Source organism: Cyanistes caeruleus, chromosome 6 (assembly GCF_971803275.1).
Source record: "Cyanistes caeruleus chromosome 6, bCyaCae1.hap1.1, whole genome shotgun sequence".
Classification (NCBI taxonomy): Eukaryota; Metazoa; Chordata; class Aves; order Passeriformes; family Paridae; genus Cyanistes; species Cyanistes caeruleus.
In genome coordinates this window covers 32187278-32203172 of record NC_141706.1, presented here as the reverse complement: position 1 = coordinate 32203172, position 15895 = coordinate 32187278, and the positions used below count along the sequence as shown (strand labels likewise).

At 40.3% G+C, this 15895-nt stretch overlaps 1 protein-coding gene across 1 annotated transcript in view; it reads left to right on the top strand.

Moving 5' to 3' along the window:
- SPTBN5 (spectrin beta, non-erythrocytic 5) overlaps positions 1-15895 on the top strand; it is a 95749-nt gene that overhangs the window by 9475 nt on the left and 70379 nt on the right. Inside the window, exons 7-20 of the mRNA XM_086894261.1 lie at positions 258-415; positions 1323-1551; positions 4246-4877; positions 5876-6014; positions 7394-7626; positions 8071-8224; positions 8696-8896; positions 10028-10234; positions 11376-11567; positions 12285-12437; positions 12975-13105; positions 13759-14010; positions 14556-14843; positions 15490-15736. Coding sequence (XP_086750387.1) covers positions 258-415; positions 1323-1551; positions 4246-4877; positions 5876-6014; positions 7394-7626; positions 8071-8224; positions 8696-8896; positions 10028-10234; positions 11376-11567; positions 12285-12437; positions 12975-13105; positions 13759-14010; positions 14556-14843; positions 15490-15736 — 3216 coding nt within the window. The remainder of the gene's footprint in view (positions 1-257; positions 416-1322; positions 1552-4245; positions 4878-5875; positions 6015-7393; positions 7627-8070; positions 8225-8695; positions 8897-10027; positions 10235-11375; positions 11568-12284; positions 12438-12974; positions 13106-13758; positions 14011-14555; positions 14844-15489; positions 15737-15895) is intronic.

Here is a 15895-nt window from a genome sequence, read left to right as displayed (position 1 = left end):
AAATTTCAGCACCTGCATTTTACTGTGTAGTTTCTGCATTCATTCAATTTACTTTGTTTTTTAATAGAAAAATTCTCTTTTCATGTTAAATTTTTCTACCTTTATGGCAGTTACAGTCTGCAAGTCATGACTTTGAGGGGATCTGTGAATTGAACAAAAGTAACACAAAGTGATCTTTAGGAACATAAGTATAAACGCACTGATACTACTTTCACATATTGTTGAAATATGATTTTTCTTTTCTGCTCTCTTCACAGGAAGAATTTGGAGGCAGAGCTGATGTACTATTTGCCAATGAAGCCTTATTACTCTGGTGTCAGCATAAAACTGCCAGCTATTCCAATGTGAGTGTGAAGGACTTCTCCAAAAGTTGGAGTGATGGGCTGGCCTTCAATGCACTCATACATGCTCACAGGTAAGATTTGATGGATCAGTTCAGGCAGAGTTGTTCACCGCTGTTTCCAGCTCTGACAGGAGTTGTTACAGGGTCTGAATTGCAAGTTTTTGTCAAGAAACTGTCAGATACTCTCTGTCCTTTCTCACTGAAGACTCTTCTTTCTTAAATGGATATTTTCTCTTTCCTTCTTTGAAGGAAGGACCAAAAGGTTCTGCTTCATAGCAACTTTAGTTGGCTATGGCATTGAATTTCCAGGGGAATATCACGTATCTGAACAATACTGCCCATTTGGTCTTAGCCCCTGAGACATGTTCCCATTGCCCTTTTTCTAAAATAATTCTTTTAGGCACTGGTTTTATTGAATGAACTTTGTGAGCATGTGTATCTTCTGGTTCAGTTGTAATAGAGTAAGCAACTTCTCAGTCTCTTTCTTTCTCCCTTCTCTGTCCCTTTGAAAAACTGTAAAGAAAACACCCAAAAGTTATTTTGGAGCTCTATTGGAGAGGAACCACCTCTGGTAACCTTGAACACTTCTTTGTCCTCAACAGTTCTGCTATTTCTTACACAGGATACTTTAGTGGGACTTTGGAGCTTTCCCAGCTGGGAGTCACCTCCCTTTTCACAAGTGTCTCTCTACTGGGCTTTGGTTTTCACCCATTGGGGAAGAGAAGTAAGGGCAGATATTTGCTAGGAGAGGCAATTCAGTTTCATAGAAGACAATTTTCTTCCTGCTATGGAGGCAAGGGGCATGGCTCTTGAATGAAGTTCAGGGTCATAGGAATTTCAGTGTTAATGCCACATAAAATAAGCAGTTTCGTGACTATTAACTTGGTCTCATGAACAGTTTATGATTTATGATCTGAAAAGACTTACTACAAATATAAATCTTTCTTCATCTCCATGCCCTCTTCTTCTCCTTGCCCAGGCCTGATCTTATCCACTACAGCTCACTGCGGCAGGACCAGCCCATTAAAAACCTGAACAATGCCTTTGATGTTGCTGAGAAAGAGTTTGGAATCAGCAAACTGCTTGATGCTGAGGATGTGGCAGTGCCCTATCCGGATGAGAGATCCATCATGACTTATGTGTCACTCTATTACCACTACTTCTCCAGACTGAAACAAGGCCAAACAATACAAAAGAGACTTAACAAAGTAAGTCCATTGCTCTCAATTATCTCTCAAAAATCAATCCTTTTTTGACCTCATAGTTTCTGTTTGAGAACCGATATGGTGCCAAGGCAGCTTGAGGCATGGAGATCTCAATAATATTGGGAGATGATTAAGACTAGGCAAAACCAGACCTAGTAACAATCTCATTTAATAGGAATGTTGACCCCTTATTCCATGGAACTACACTGGATTTTGATTTCCTGTGAAAATCCTCATCCTTTCTTTCTAACTCCTTAGGCAGAAAATGAAAAAAAAGCCCAAAAAATGAAACAAAATGAAAACAACTTAATACCACCACCACCAACAACAAATAAAACTGAATGATAGCTAAACTGGCTAACTTTACTTTTTTTAATTACATTTTTATTACTTTTTTATTAAATTTAGCTAAGTTTTTTTTTTTTTCTGTTACACTTCACATAAAATCATAAGGTGTATTAAAAATGTCTTGTATCTCACTGATGGAAAACTAAAGGAATTTTGTAGTTGTTCCACCAAAGACCAGTTCCCTTGAGAAAATTTCTCAAGAACAAGAAACAAGAACTGAGAAATCTGTTCTTGTTTTGACAAAACTCCAAAAGAAATAGCCTGCAGAAAACCTGCACATCCAGGATGGGTTCTACATGAACATCTGGATTCGTAGGTCTGCCTGTGCAGTTGAGAGGGGGAATACATTGTTTAATGGGAGGCATTAAAAATCCAGACTGAGGCTTCTCTGGTGGTGACAAGGTGAAAAGGTTTTGCAAAGCAGATTTTGGTCAGCTAAAAATGTGGTCTGGGGCAAAGATCGATGATCCTGTAACACGGCTGCCCACAGCACCAAGCCTGTTATGTGGAAGGAGTGTCTGGAGGATGCTCTTTGTCAGAGGACCCAATGTTAGGTAGTCCTGTAAGGAGCAGGGAGTTGGACTCGATGGTCCTTATGAGACCCTTCCAACCCAAAATACTCTAGGATTCTATGTCTTGGAACAGCATGTTCTCCACAGCATTAGATGAGAGCAGGACTTGGAATGCTGTCACAAAGTTTGGCATCAGTGAGGAGAGTGGGCAGTAGGCACAGCTTTTCGTATGGGTCACTGGATTTTGGCCAGGAGACATTTTCTTTTGATAAACATGAAATAGTCCTTGAGTCCACAAGTGTGTATTAGAGGAACTGTAAGGAGCAAATAGGCCATAAATTTTGTATTATATGAATAAAGAGTTTGTTTACTCTATCCTTTTTCAGTTGTCATTGTGCTCCACTGCTTTTTCCATTTTTTTCATAGTTATATTTATTCTTTCTTTTCTCTCTCTCCTCTTCCCTGCATCTTTTTTCTCCCTTCAACTACTTCCCTATTTTTAGCCTGTCTCTAATATTGCATTCCTGTCTTCCTGCATTTCTGACACACACAAACACTCATGAGAAGAAGGAAACAGATGTTAATCTCTTCATGTCCTTAGTCCCCTCAAATAGGCAGCCCTGAATTTACTAATAGGATTGGGAGGGAAGCCTGAATATGCCAAGGAAACCTTTGTGTTCAGACTAACTCTGTGACCAGGATGGCAGAGAGCAACAGCTTAGGGAGGCAAATCTCCTTTCCCTCTTCCATCTGAGGTGACCATGCATTTATAGGATCTTTCAGCAAGAACTGGGTATGATGGCAGAAAATACAGAAGGGAGCCCTGATGTCATGGGCTGCTTTTCCTGCACTAAAGGTTGGTGCTATTTTACTCCTCTTACAAGACTGCAGCACTTAGTCACTGCCAAGTGCACTTTCTGGTAGGCAGAAGCTGATGACCACTTGGAAGGACTGGGTCTTTTCTCAGTGCCATCTCCCTCACTAATCTGCCTGGCTGGGGCAGGCAAACTCAGCAGAATGACAGAGGAAGAACATTGTTCAGTGCTGAACCTGACATTTGCAGGAGTAAAGATCTGCATCTTTACTAAGTCAGGGTGTGGAAAAAATATCATGAAATAAAAAGACAAAGATGGAAAAGAATGTAAGGTGGAAGGAAAGGATGATTTATTCCTACACCTTTTATTTCATTAGGGATTTAGTTCTGGATGTTTGCTCTAGTATTTACCTGTACTTTAAGTGAAGGCAGATCAGGCCACAGGTGAAACAGATAAATGTTTCAGTCTGTAAACAGACTTGAAAAGTTAGTATTGAATCAGAATTAACATCCTAACCAAAGCTCTGTTTGTCCATGAAACATTTTCTAGTAATTTTTGTAAAGGAAAACTGTTCTAACACAAGAGATTGAGAAGGAGCTGTTTGACCATGGTCTGCAGTGTGCATGTGCAGGATCTTGTTAGATGATCTCCTAAGATCCTAAGTGGTGAAGCTAAGAGGGTGTAATTACGTATTAGGATAGAATTGTTTAGGGTTGAGGAATGAGACTGGGAAAATAAAATATGAGGTTTTTTTGATTGTGAAACAAAAAATGTGAACCATGCTGTTTACTCCCAAATGTTTTCTTAAATAAAAACTGAAATGAAACATTAAATAATATCAATTTATCTGTGTTTTATGGAAGGCTGTTCTAGGATTTCACCTAGCCTCAGATGTGACAGCTGTCACCACATCAGTATAAAGATGTGAAGACTGCTGAAGACGCTGCTTTCTGTTCATTCACCTTGCTTCATTCTGATTCTTATGGGGCTTGTAACTTTATATCTTTATATTCCCACCACAGATTGTGTTCTTCCTGAAGGAGATAGATGACTTGAAGCTTCAGTATGAGCAGATGGTCTCTGACCTCCTGAAATGGATTAAACAGAAGGTGATGGAGCTGGATGACCGTCATTTCCCCAACTCTCTTCAGGAAATGTGGCTGCTCATGGCCAACTTTAAAACCTTCCGCACTGTGGAGAAACCCCCCAAATACCAAGAGAAGGGCATGATTGAAGCTCATCTCTTCAACATCAGGACCAAACAGAGAGCCAACAACCAACGGCCATACTTGCCTCCGGAAGGGAAGATGCTGCAGGATGTGGAAAAGCACTGGATCATCCTGGAAAAGTCAGAGCACAACCGGGGAAAAGCACTGCAAACAGAGATGCTGAGGCTAGAAAGGCTGGAACAGCTAGCCCAGAGGTTCCTGAAGAAGGCAGCCCTGCGTGAGTCCTACTTGGAAGACATGAGGAAAGTGATTGGCAAGCAGGACTTCTGGCCAGAGAGCGTGGACAGGATGGAGGCTGCCAGTAGGAAGCTGGAAGCCATTGTGGCGGATGTACTGCCCAGGAGGGAACGCTTCGCAGCCCTGGACGAGATGGCCACCGTTATCAGCCAGGAGAACTATCACGGCAAAGACCGAGTCTTGCTGAAGTGAGTGATGGCTGAGAGACTGTGCAGCAGCAGAGGTCAAAATTAGTTGAAATTCTGGGGTGTGGTGGAAGAAAACTAATTGTAACTGTGACTCTTGTCTCTGCTCCTCATGAGTAGAACTGTCAGGAATTTCTTCTGCCTGTTTCAGCAGATAAGGCAAACACTTCATCTTCTTCAAAATTCTATTTTTTTTGCTTTGATGATCAAAGCCTCAGACCAATTATGGGTGAAAAATACTTTTAAGATACTTTTGTTATATATGAAAATATACCCACAAATTTCTACCAAATCTTCTGTCTGCCATCAAAAAATGCTTAGAGAGATACTATTTTTTTTTTTTGCAAGTCGACACATTTCTATATTAGTCTGCAGTCTGGGGAGATGCAAATCGGTTAAGGCATGGTATTGTCAGATTTACTCGATTTTGGAGCAAATACTGAGAAATTATAAATACTCTGATTATCCCAGGTTATTATATAACTTGATTCGTGAGTATCTAAGAATGCCGTACAAATAACTTCTCTTGTGGTATTCTATTGCTTTTCTAAATTCAGACAAAATCAAGACCCTCTGTGAAAACCCAGAAAACCAGTTATAAAAGAGTAAATCAAACTATGAGATCAGATTGTGACTTATGATATAGTTTATATTAATGTTTTATTTTAAGCAGCTGTTTAAAGAACATTTCTTTGCTTCCAGGCCTTTCTACAGTATCAAGCACTGTAGGAAAAAAAAAAAAAAAAATAGAGGGGTGTTTTATGGACAACCTTAAAAATTATGTCTAAATTTTAAAAAGTCAATGACAGTTGATGTACTAGTCAAAATTCTTGTAATAACATTTTTTTGACCTGTTTTATGTTCCTGGCCTGTCCTCTTACACTGATGTCAAGAGTCGTCTGTGCTCATTTAGCTCCTTTAAAGCTGCCAGCACTGAGATTCCTCCAGTGCTGCCCAAAGGCTTTGGTGCAAACTGGTAATTTCTTTCTCTTCCTTTGTAGGCAAAAGAGCATTTCAAAGCAATGGCAGGATCTCCTGGATCAGCTGCAGAGACGAGAACAATCCCTGGGAACAATGCAGGAAATTCTGGGCCTCCTGAGGGACATAGATGCCATTACAGAGGAGCTGAAAGAGCTGCAGGTACTGAGCCCTCTCCAGCAGCACACAGCTTGCAGTGCTGCCAGTGTCCCCATGTTCCAGAGACTGGCTGGTGCCAACAGGAGATAAGTCTATCAGCTATAGAAAAAAACCACAATTTTTACCTAGATGCCTAACTGAGCATTTCAGATCATCATAACAGGTAACTACATGAGGAGAAAAAAACCCAGGCTTTGCTATAGGGGTTTTCCCTAATCAGAAAGCCTGTATTCTATTACATGGAATGCACTACAAGTTCAAGTTATATAGTAAAATAAAGATGGGAAATAATTTTCTAAATTTACAAGTGCAAAAGTAAAAGTGGAATAAAAACACCTCCTGTTTCCATTCCATGTAATTCTTCTGAACTAGCTTCTGGAAATACCTGCAGTAATTTTACAGATGGGAATTAGCTCAGGCTTTCAGGTATACAAACTCATGAGAAAGGGAAGTTCCACTGTAAATGAATAGTGATTGCTTTTAGAAAGAATTTCCAGCTGTTACCAGAGTGTCAGAGCACAAAGTCTTCTTTTCAGCATGAGAAGTAACTGGGTTCATACTGATTTTGTAATGGAAGTAATTACATATATGTCTTTTGCCTTTCTGAAGACAGAAAAATCCTTATGACTACAGGTTGTGCCCAAGCTGAAAGAGTCAGCATCCTATATGAAGTTGTAAATGTCTAATTAAAGATAAGACCTATCTCTAAGTTATAAATATTTCTGTCCTAGTGTTGGTAGGCAAAGAACACCTAATGGTAATTGTGTCATTGGAACAACGATAGCCTGAGAATATGGGAAAAGATTGGTAAGGAAAGATAGTACCCTAGGATTAATAATTGTATGCATTGACACAATTAGAAAGAATACAGACTGATAAACACTCCTCACCAATTAGTGAATTATGTATTACAAAATACTTATTTTTGTTATTTAGATAGAAAGTAAACTCGTCAAATGAAAAGAACATTCCAGTTAGAACATACCAAAAAATGGAATATTGTGGAATTCTTCAAATACAGACTGAATCAATCTGCCTACAGATGGGTCTATAGCAAAGGGATATTTATTGCACCCACAAATTCTGAGACCTTGAGTGCTTAATCAGAAGAAATATCTTAGGTGCAAAAACAGATGTTTATTTGATGAGCCCGTTACTTGCACTGCAACCAATAGAAAGTCTGGATTGTTGCCATTAGCTTGTGGAATTGACCCCAAAAAAGTGTAATTTCTCTAAATAGGCAGCTTTTTTGCTTTACTTAGCTGACATTCTTGGACATTTAGAAGATATAAGAGATGACAGGAACCTTTCAACTGATTTATTTGAACAGAGGCCCTAGATGCACTCTCTGAAAATGTCTTTTATTTCTTCTCATTTTGTAGGTGCTAGTGAATTCTCAGGACTGTGGGAAGCAACTCCTGGAAGTAGTGGATTTGCTGCAGAATCACAACTTGGTTGACTCACAGATCTCTTCCTATGATGGCAGATTGACACACATCACCCAGAGGACAGCAGAAATCAGCAAGGACAGCACAGTTAGATCAGAACTGCTTTATGCAAAAGTTCAGATGCTTCATCAGCTGTACCAGAACCTCACAGCTCAGAGCAAGTTACGGTAGGCCTGTGCTTGTGGCTCTTTTCTTCCTGATTAGGATGTCCAACCCTAACTCTTTAATCAGAATTTTGCATTTGAAAAATTTTCATTTGAAAATTTTCATTTCTCCATTCCTAAAGACATAACAAAAAAACTCAAGTGTCTTGATTGCAATTGACTGAAAGGATCATTCACTTCCCTAGATGAAGAATAGCTTCATTCTCAGCATTTATTGTAACTTCCTTTATGAGAAGTCTGAAGAGCAAATGGTTATTGCCTCATCTGGAAAAAGAACAAAATGTAATTTTTTTCTTTTGTCTTATTCCATGAATAAATTATTATATGACAAAGAGAAGCTAAAAGTTTTCAAGTTCTGGATTTTTAAATTTTTCTTTAATTAATCTACCATTGTCTTCATGGAATCCTAATTTTGACTGTCACACACTGTTTATTTCCTTGGTTCAGTAAATCTCAGTTGGAAGAGGCTTTGAAGCTTTTTGAATTCTTCCGTGACTGCAAAGAGGAAGAATCATGGATCTCTGAGAAGTGGAAGCTGGCAAGAATGACAACACTGGGGAAAGATGTCAGCCAGATCACAGCCTCTATTCAGAAGAACAAGGTATCTTACTTTGCTTCTGGTTCCTTGTCTTTGTATTAAAGCAAGATTTCACAAGTCAGTATCGTCCAGTTCAGTCAGTGCAGCACTTAGAAGAATGCTGTCAGACTAATCCTTATTTCAAGTGTCATGCCAAGACTTCAGAATTTTAAAAAAATGTATAGAGTCCGCATTTTCTCCCAAAGAGGGGAAGGGTAAAGAAGGAATGTGCTTCATACTGGACTAGAAGACACTGATGGCAGATTAGCCATATTAGCTAATATTTGATGGGCAAAAAAATGTTGCTAGTTTATGTTTTTTCTCACCTTCTTTTCCTGGCTAAGAGAGATGAGGGTAAAGACAGAGGTGGTGAAAAGTAAAGGCTTGGGGCTCTTGGAAAAGTAATGCATGACAGTAGCAGAGAGCAGGAGCCACTCTTCTCTCCTGGGTGGTGGGGAATGAGCTGTGCTGATACGTTTCCTGTCTTTGTGCTAGGCTCTTGAAGCAGAGTGCTATTCACACAGGGCCATAAGTGCAGATGTGATGAGGAGGGGCTGGGAGCTCAGCCAAAAGAACCCCATGCGCCAGGACGACATTCTGAGACAGACAGACAACCTCCAGAAGCTGTGGCAGCAGCTCCAAGACGAGGTGGCTGATCGCAAGAGCCGCCTGCAGGCAGCAGCCCTCATCAAACAGGTGAGAGGGTTCTTCTGCTGGGGTCTGTGATATGTGGGACGTGGATGTGGCTCAGTTCTGCGTGGGGACAGGAAAGATGTCATCTGTTGGTGTTCAGAAATATCTCGGGCAGTGAAGTCTCAATCCTCCTGCAAGCCAGACACACAGGAGATTTGAGCAGCTGGGAGATGCTCTGAAGGTAAAAATTCTAATAGAAATAACTCACATGCTAGTGTGAATGATGAGTCTTTTTAGAGGGTGGGTCAGATAGCTGTGTGATATATTTTAAAAAATGAAAAAATAAATTCCAAAGACTACCAACAAAAGAAACGTGTTGTGAGACTTAGATTGACCATGAACTTCACAAATATTGCAAAGTGTTTGACACTTCCATTCTGACCTATGATTTTACTCCCACGAACATTCACACATCTGCAAATAAAGAATTTGTATAAATGCAATATTCTGAAGTCGTATCACATATCTCAGGTATTCTTAGTCTCCCTTTCTTAAGGTTTTGCTCAGTCTGTTGTTTCCATGAAATGTTTGAATAAAACTGAACAGTTTTTTTCTTAAGTCTAAATTCACTCTTCTCTCTATTACGTTTGACACCATTATGGTGTTTTAGTTTTTTCTTTGTTCCTCATTACATTAGGTATTATTTTTTTTCTGTTGTACCTTTATTCTATGTCTAAAAACCTTGGTTTACCCTTCTACAACCATAACCAGGCAATTGCAAATTCTGGAAAAAAGTAAACTTCTGTTGTAGACCAAGTTCATTGTTTGTTCCTTAAACATTTAGAAAATATCCGTTGGTATTACGTAGTGATGCCTACCAACATCATGCCTTGTGGGTTCCTTTTATTGCTGCTCTTATGCACCATGAAGTTTTAGCTAGTTAGGAGTTTTTAAACAGCTACATAGGCAACTTTGAATCTCTTTACTCACTGTAATTCTGTGAATTAGCTGTGGGCATGAAATACATCAGTAAGGTCATTGAAGGTCTAGAGTTACCTTCACAACACCTGGAAGTAACCTTATGGCCACAGACCTAATGGAATTTCTCCTTATCCAAAATTTTACAAAGAGGAAGGAGCTGGATATGATACTTCCAGGATGAATCCAAGTGTTTTCCTCCCTGTGTTCCTTCAGTACTTCGCTGACATTGATGAAGCAAATTCGTGGCTGCGAGAGAGGCAGCCGCTTCTCGCCAGCGAGGACTATGGCAAGGACGAATCAAGTGCCGAAGCACTGTTGCATCGTCACTTGCGCCTGGAGGAGGAGATTGCAGCCTATTCCTCTGAGATGAGGCGCCTCAAAGAGCAGGCTGACATTGCAGCACAGCAGGCTCCAGCTGCAGTAAGTAGAGGAGGCTCTGTGTCATGTTGTGTTGAAGAATGCAAGTGAAGTGCTTTTTCAATTATTTGGTTTTTATTTATTTTGCCAAAATGGTATATTGCAAATTAAGTTTTTAATTAGAATGGGGGCAATTTTTCGGGTGATAAAAAGTTCCTTTTCTGCTCGTAGAACACCCGGTTAGTATTTTTTGAAGTGCTAGAAATACTCTCATCCATGATGGTTCCCTCTACTGGTCCTCACAAATACATTCTCACTCTTTATTCTCTTAAAATTATTAATTTCAATAATCATTAAAAAGAAGATATTTAATCAAAACATACTTAAAAATTCTTCTAAGGTAGTAAAGAACTATCCCACAATACCAGGAGCAACTCATACTCTCCCTTATTTTTAAGGCAAATGAGATGAAGTCAACCTCTGCAGATGCCCCTCTTTTTCACTGACTAGAAAGGGAACTTTTGACCTGAGATCAGCTTGTTTAATAACAGAATTCAAGGGAGATAAATTGATGAACGACACATTTCATAGCTTGCTTCTTCAGACGTCTATATTCACTCAATATTTAGCCCAATAAATTTGAGAGCAATGGGCATCGCTTGTGGTCTTTCCTTTACCTCATCAATGTTAGTTTTTGTTAGAAAAATATTTTATTACTTTACTATGAAATGTGAAAAAGCACATGGCAAGATGGTGTTGATGGACAAATAGAAGGATTGATTCACTAGGGTCCTCACAGACTTTGAAACTGGAAGTGTTCATGCACTAAAACATCACCACAAAGAGAACCATGAGCATAGTCAATTGTCTTGTTTTGTTGGCACGTCTGAAAATAAAAAAGCTCCTCCAACCAAATAACTTTGGTTTGGGCAGAAAATGAGAATTTTTACTGAATCAATAAAGTTTAAAATGAGCTGAATGAAACTTATTCTTTAAACAAGTCCAAAAGGTTATTCAGGTTTTTTTAATTAATTTTTTAAGAATAAAACAGTGGAAACAGTTCCCAAAAACTACTGGAAGTTTTTGGTTTAAAGGGTCAGAATGCTGTGAATTGAACTAGAAAGTCCAAATTTTCCTTCCTAGTGAAATTTTTAACCAAATCACAAATTTTCATCCATTGATTTTGTTAATTTTTTCTTAACAGATGACGAAGAGGGAAGCCCCAAGTGACTTAAACCAAAAGACAACTAGGCTACTATTCAGCAGAACCCGGGCAACAGCTGAAAGTGCATCCACTGGAACCTCGAGTCTGGATGATCATTTTCTTCCAGAGAATATCTGGAAGACACAAGAAGAAATAGATTCACTTTATGAACATCTACAGAGCATGGCTGAGGTATAATATCCCCTTCTGCTGTGCAGTTCATGAAAAAGTCCAAACCAGTGAAAACTGAAATTAAGTGCTTTGCTGGCTTCTGCTTTTCAGTTTAATAATGTGCCTCAATCCTGTTAATTCCTGTAGGACTTCGAGCCTTGAGATTATCATTGAAGTTTTGTATCAAAACAGAATTTATGCTGGCAAATTTCCCATTTACATTCCAGTATTTTTAGTCCATGAAGAGTAGATTCTTTTGCATAATCCTTTTTTATTCCCCCTTAGTGCTCATTTGTTGGAGCTCCTAAATCACTAGGGTGTCTTGCCAGACACCAGATAAAATAAACTGTAACCTGCATTTTGCTAATATGCTGCTCTTCACTCACACCTGCTCTAATCATGCCCTAAAGACCCACACAAACTTATTGTGTGTGGCTTTTACATATAGTAGGGACCACTGTCTAATGTCATCAGCAAGCAGCAACAAGTATCACAGCAGCCTTCCTTACTGTCCAGAGGCTGAGCACTCTCCAATTGATTCTCTTATGCTTTTTACTGTTGTTCTGGGAAGAAGTGTTGTGATCTCAAAATTTCATGGTCAGTTCTCTTTCAGCAGTGTCTGGGAAAGCTACTAAGCTACCACCTGTGTATTGTAGCTTAAATTGAAGAATGTTTTTCTGTTGCTTCAAATGGTAAGGAGTTATTACAACAATAGTTAAGTCTTCATCTCTTTTACAGAACAGAAAAAAGGCTCTGGAGGAGATGATTGGATATTATCGCTTCTGTAGCTCTTGTGAAGAATTTCAGTCATGGATGAGAGATAAAGAGAACATTTTCCGCACTCTTCAACCTCAAGCGGACAATGTGGAGGTCATGCAGCAGAAATATCAGGTACCCCTTTTTCCTCTTCACAGATGACACCTTTTAAATCAATTTTATCTTAAGAGAAATGATAAAGTTGAGAAATTATGTTTTGAGAGCCTTTTCATTAATTTCAACTTAGAGATTCATGCATAGACCAGATATTTCTTATGTACAGACTATGCCAAAGTTACTGAAGCTGATGAGACTCAGTCCCTTTATCTTCCTGTGAAGACAGGTATCCTGTACAAATATCATGGTACAAAAAGATTCATTCTGTGGTTTGTCTTACATCACCTTAAAAAAGTACCAAAGTATGAAAAAATCCATCTGAGCATTTGCATCCCAGTGGAGTGGGACATACGTGCACAGATGTAGTGTGCACACCAGGGAGGTCAGGGGGCTGCAGGGGAGTTGTGTGTACAGGTGTGCATGGAGTCAGCAGGCAGGCAAGGGGAGAAGCCAGCTGTGAAAGTGGGATATGAGTGAATATAAGGGATTATCAAGACTGTGTCCACAGGAATGGAAAAACCTCATGTTCTTCATTCTTGTATTTTTCCATTTTAGAGATTTTTGACAGAACTGGCTGCAGGCAAAGGCCAGCTGGAAGACATTGAAAATTTAGCTGCTAAATATGGAAAGATCAGTCCCAGCAAATATTTTGAGATCCAGACTTGGATGGAAGAGATCAACATCAGGTAAAGTGCTACTGATAAGCAGAGGACTGTCTGGAGAGCTGACTGTTCATATGCCTTCTAGACGACAGTGCCACCAGTGGTTAAGGGGCATCCCTCAGCTGGTTGTAGGCTGGCCCTGAGCCTAGTGCCCTGTCTCCAGGACTGAGGGGGGCTCCTAGGACCCTGAAACCAAATCACTTAAACTGTAGAAATTTATGTGTGTGTGTTAAAAGACAATGTGAATACATCCATGGGTGACATTGTTGTATTCAGAGTAGTTCTGCAGCACTGCAGCTGATTTAGTTACTTAAGCATCTGGGTAAGGACACACTTCACAAACATTGAAAGAAACATCAAACCACATTTGACTTCACCAAGAGTATTTAGTACCTGCTGTGAATGTACTCCTGCTTCCATGTCACTCAGTGGGTGAAGTCAGGTCCTGATTTTGATGATGGTTGTTTAATTGCATCATGTTCAGAGTGTTCTAGTCACCTGAGCAAGTCCCCTTGCTTGAGATGGCACTGATATGAACTCTGATGTTGTGAAGGAGTGCTAGTGTTCACCCCCACCCATTTAAGTCCTGATGAAATCTTTGTACAAGACATTTCCTGAACAGAAAGCAGATATATTTCACGTATAACAATGGCTATAAATTGTTATCTCACTTCAAGATGGCAATCCATGGAAACACTGAAGGAGGAGAAAGGCTCTGAGCTGATTGGAGTGGCTGACGTGAGGACATTTCTTCAGGACTGCCAGAGCATAGGAGTGCTGCTGCAAGACAAGATGGTCCAACTCAGGGATCTGGAACCAGGGAACTTGCCTGCTGGACTGGAGTCAGACAAGCGCAAACTGCACGCAATTGAGAGAGAGGTCCTGGTGACAGAGCGGAAAATTGAATACTTGAGGAGTGTTGCAAAATCGTAAGGAACCTTCTTTTTGTTTTCACTTTCTTTGCTAGTTCTCTAAGATTATGCTGTAAGTTATGGCTATAAAGAGAAAGAGCAGCTCTTAAAGTTTCTCTTTCTAGAAATCTGAAGAACTGCTGGACTGTGCTGATCTCTCTTGAATGTGGCTGGGTGCTTGGGGAGGTGTTTGTTTCCAGACTTCATGGTTGTAGAAGGATGAATAGCACAGGATTGTTTGTGGCTATGAAAATCATCTCTACTAATATTAGTTACCTACTTCAAAATGTGGAGGGATCACTTAGGTCCTGAAAGAGGGTAATCAGGGGAAGCAAGGGTGACGATAGGAAAATACCAGATAATTGTGCAGAGGAGTTAAAATTTGAAATATTAAAGTTTTTCACTTCTTTAAGTTTTCTGTACATTCACAATGGGAATGTGCTAAAAAGGAAGCCTTAGCTGACTTCCTTTTTAATGGAACTCTAAATATCTAAATCCATTCCTTTTAAAGAGCACTGGTTCTAGCTCTAAGTGTTCATACAATTGAATGCATTTTATTGAAGGATCAAGGACACCAACCCTGCAGAGAGCAGGGCCATCACTGAGCAGGTAGAAAACATGGAGAGACTTCTGGCAAAGCTCAAGCTGGAGATCCAAAAGAAGCAGGACATTCTGCAGTGGGCCCAAAACCAACAGTCCTTCCTGCAAGACAGCCGTAGGCTCCTACTGTGGGCAGAGGGCATTCGGGAGAAACTGAGCAGTGAAGAAGTGGGTCTGGACGTGGGATCTGCAGAGCAATTGCTGAAGGAACATCAAGACCTGCTGATAGAAATTGGCTCTCAGAATGAAAGGTAGAGAGACTCTGGCAGGGTGGGCAGAGTGGGCTGATATGACAACAGTACTGTGAAAATGAAACATGTAAATCACGTACATAAATTGCGTGTGAAGGTGATGCCAATATTTTATTCACATGCACTTGAACATTAGTGACAAAAGGAGACTGAAAACCCTAAAAATCTGGTCAGCTTTTGCATACTGATCCTGAAGGCTGTTGGAGGGGAAGGAGGAGCTGTATTTTTGCAGTAGTAGAGCTCCACAAGCTCTCCTGACACTCTCAGAGAGTGTCATCCGTGCTTTATTCCAGTTCCCTCATTCCTTCTCAGGCCTTATGCTTCCATTTGCCATCATTGTCAGTTCTTCTTCTGCGCTGTTATGAATTTCCAGTTTTCCAGAATTTTCCTCCTTTCCCTTTAACCTGAAGGCCTCCATATGTGGGCTTTCAGTCCAGATGGGGAAATCTCACCTACTGCCTCTAGCATGTGTCCCTGAGCAATAAAACAGCCGCACTTTGTACTGCATAACCCGCAGGAAAAAGGTGACAGGGAGAGAGGGAAACCTGGTGTATGGGCACTGCCAAGAGAGCAAAGAGCTGTGATGAAAGAGAATTCATATTCCCTCATGCAGTGAGGTCTCATTTTTCTTTTTGACTCTGGGAAGATTTCTGCAGCTGGAAGAGCTTGGGCACAAAGTCGTCCACCAACAACCAAGTAATAATAGGAACAGAGATGTCCACCAGACCATGGAGAGACTTGCCAAGGAGAAAAAAGAGCTGGAGGAAATGTGGGAAAAGCGATGGAAAAAGCTGCAGGATGGCCTGGAATTGCAGAAGTTCAACAGGGAGGGAGACCGTATCAATGCAGCCCTCTCTGGCCATGAGGCCTTTCTCCGGGGGGATGACCTCGGGGTATGTACAGCAGCTGATCTTGTCTTCCCTGCTTCTTCTTCCCATCCAGAGGGTAGCAACAATCTTCTTTATTAGATTGGCTTCTTCATTCTTCTGATCATGGCATTTCCATGCTTGGAAACTAGACTTTCAGGATCTTGTTAACATTCTTAGGTTCTT